At 50.3% G+C, this 1,850-nt stretch overlaps 1 protein-coding gene across 1 annotated transcript in view; it reads left to right on the top strand.

Annotated features, from left to right (window-relative positions):
• Window positions 1-863: 863 nt before the first annotated feature.
• UBE2O (ubiquitin-conjugating enzyme E2O) overlaps window positions 864-1,850 on the top strand; it is a gene marked incomplete at its 3' end in the record, with an annotated part of 27,518 nt that continues 26,531 nt past the window's right edge. The window contains exon 1 of the mRNA XM_009865451.1: window positions 864-917. Coding sequence (XP_009863753.1) covers window positions 906-917 — 12 coding nt within the window. The remainder of the gene's footprint in view (window positions 918-1,850) is intronic.

Genomic DNA, 1,850 nt, shown 5'->3' with positions numbered 1-1,850 from the left:
CTGTATCACTGAAATGATGGCGAGGCTTTGGCAGAAGGAAGCCCCAGCCGAGTTACAGGGAGGCTGAGCGAGCTGAAGTTGGAGTTCCCTGTTGGTACGCTTCGGACACGATCCCCTGGGTTCCACTGCAGCGTTGGTGTGCTCGGTGGCAGCTGCGTTTTGCAGTGTTTGAGCCTGCTCCTGACACTTAATGAAACAGCCTGCGAGTAGTTTTGGGATCGCTGAAGCAGCTTGATGAAAACCCGCTTCTGGAAGGATAGCGCTTGGTTAGGTGACTGGTAATCACTGGAAATTCATCAGGTGATACCTGCCCGTACTGGTAACGACCCCTGGTGCCCACGACTCTGCGGGAACTAATTCAGAATGTGGAAGGATGGTCCAGCCGCATTTTTTTGTTGCCAGCACTAGCGCTTTGCCAGCAAGGACTTCTGCAGGAGCTGGAGGATGACCAGCACTTTCGCTTTATCCATGCTCTCAGCAACATTTGCTGTTACCAGCGTGGACCTGGGGGCTACTAAGTGCAGTGACAGACATTTCTCTTATTTTTTCTTTTTTCTGTCCCCAAGGCAAGTGCTTGCTGCAGTGAATTTGGCACCAATTCCCCTGCCAGCTAAGATTTCTCACTGTACGGTACCTTGCTTAGGACGTTCCATAGCAAACAGGATTTCCACAGATATTTGGGGTATCTTGGATGAAAAGCGTGCAGGATGAGACAGAGCTGTGGTGTGCTGTGCCTCAGCATCTTCTGCCTTTTCAGTCCGGAGGATTGAGATAGTGTGCATTTGTATTTGTCATGTTATTTGTGACAAAGTATCATCTGGGGTCACTAAATGCCGTCTCTCTCTCTCTCTCCTTAGCTGAAGCTTGAAGATCGCTCTGTGGTCCCTCGAGATGTGGTCAGACATATGAGCTCCAGCGTAAGTGCTTTTCTCTCTTGCCCCTTTTTGATTGTGACACTGCTGCATGGATTTGTAAGACTTGCCAAATGGCCTGAATGGAACTGAGCAGTAATGCTTTGAGCACCTTCTATTTTTAGTGTGTTTGATAGATCTAGCTGCATCCTTTGAAAATGGAATGCTGATAAGGCTGCCTCTCTACTGTTGCATATCTGCAAAGGTCTCCTGAGCAAACGAGCCTGATAATGTCAGGGAACGAGACAAAAGGCTTGTCTGTCCTGCCATCCTTCAAGTTTTGAATCTGTCCATTCTGAGATCTGGGGACTGCAGACCTGCTCTCCCACACCTGACAGGGAGGCCGGAGCGGAGGAAGACGGCATCACTGCCGTGTGCCTTCTGGTGTGCTGCTGCAGAGAATTTGGGGGAATGTTTTCAGGAAGACCTCTCAGTTTACAGTTGTCTCAGTTTAGAAGACAGGTGACTGCCAGGGGAAACCAGAGCCTCCCTTGGAACAGGGAATGTAAACCCCCCCACCTCCAAATTGCTATAATTTTGAAATTATGGGGCGTTCAGGCAAAGATATGGGGATAGGAATACCAGTTCTTTACTAAGAATATTGCAAACTACAGAGGTAATGGTACAGAGAAAAGAACAACAACAAACAAATAATCCCAGAACCTCTGACAGAGTTGGAATACGACCTGACTTGGGAACAGTCCAAAATAAGTCCAAATTAAAGTCCTCCTGGAGTGGCAGATGCGGCTCTGTTGGAGCAGAGATGATCCGGTAGAGGGGTTCCAAAAAAAGTCCTCCTCTATGGCGAAATGGCAGCGGCTCTGGCCAGCGCTCCTTGAGGGCCGCGTGGCGGGTCTGGCTCCAGGCGGTGGTGGCAGCGCAGGGTGACAGGGCAGGGCCGAGGTTCCAGCGGCAGCGGCTTTTGGCTAAGGGGGGGGG

Source organism: Apaloderma vittatum, unplaced genomic scaffold, assembly GCF_000703405.1.
Source record: "Apaloderma vittatum isolate BGI_N311 unplaced genomic scaffold, ASM70340v1 scaffold21702, whole genome shotgun sequence".
NCBI classification, from domain to species: domain Eukaryota; kingdom Metazoa; phylum Chordata; class Aves; order Trogoniformes; family Trogonidae; genus Apaloderma; species Apaloderma vittatum.
Note: the sequence above shows the minus strand (reverse complement) of the source record. Positions and strands in the feature narration are given on the sequence as shown.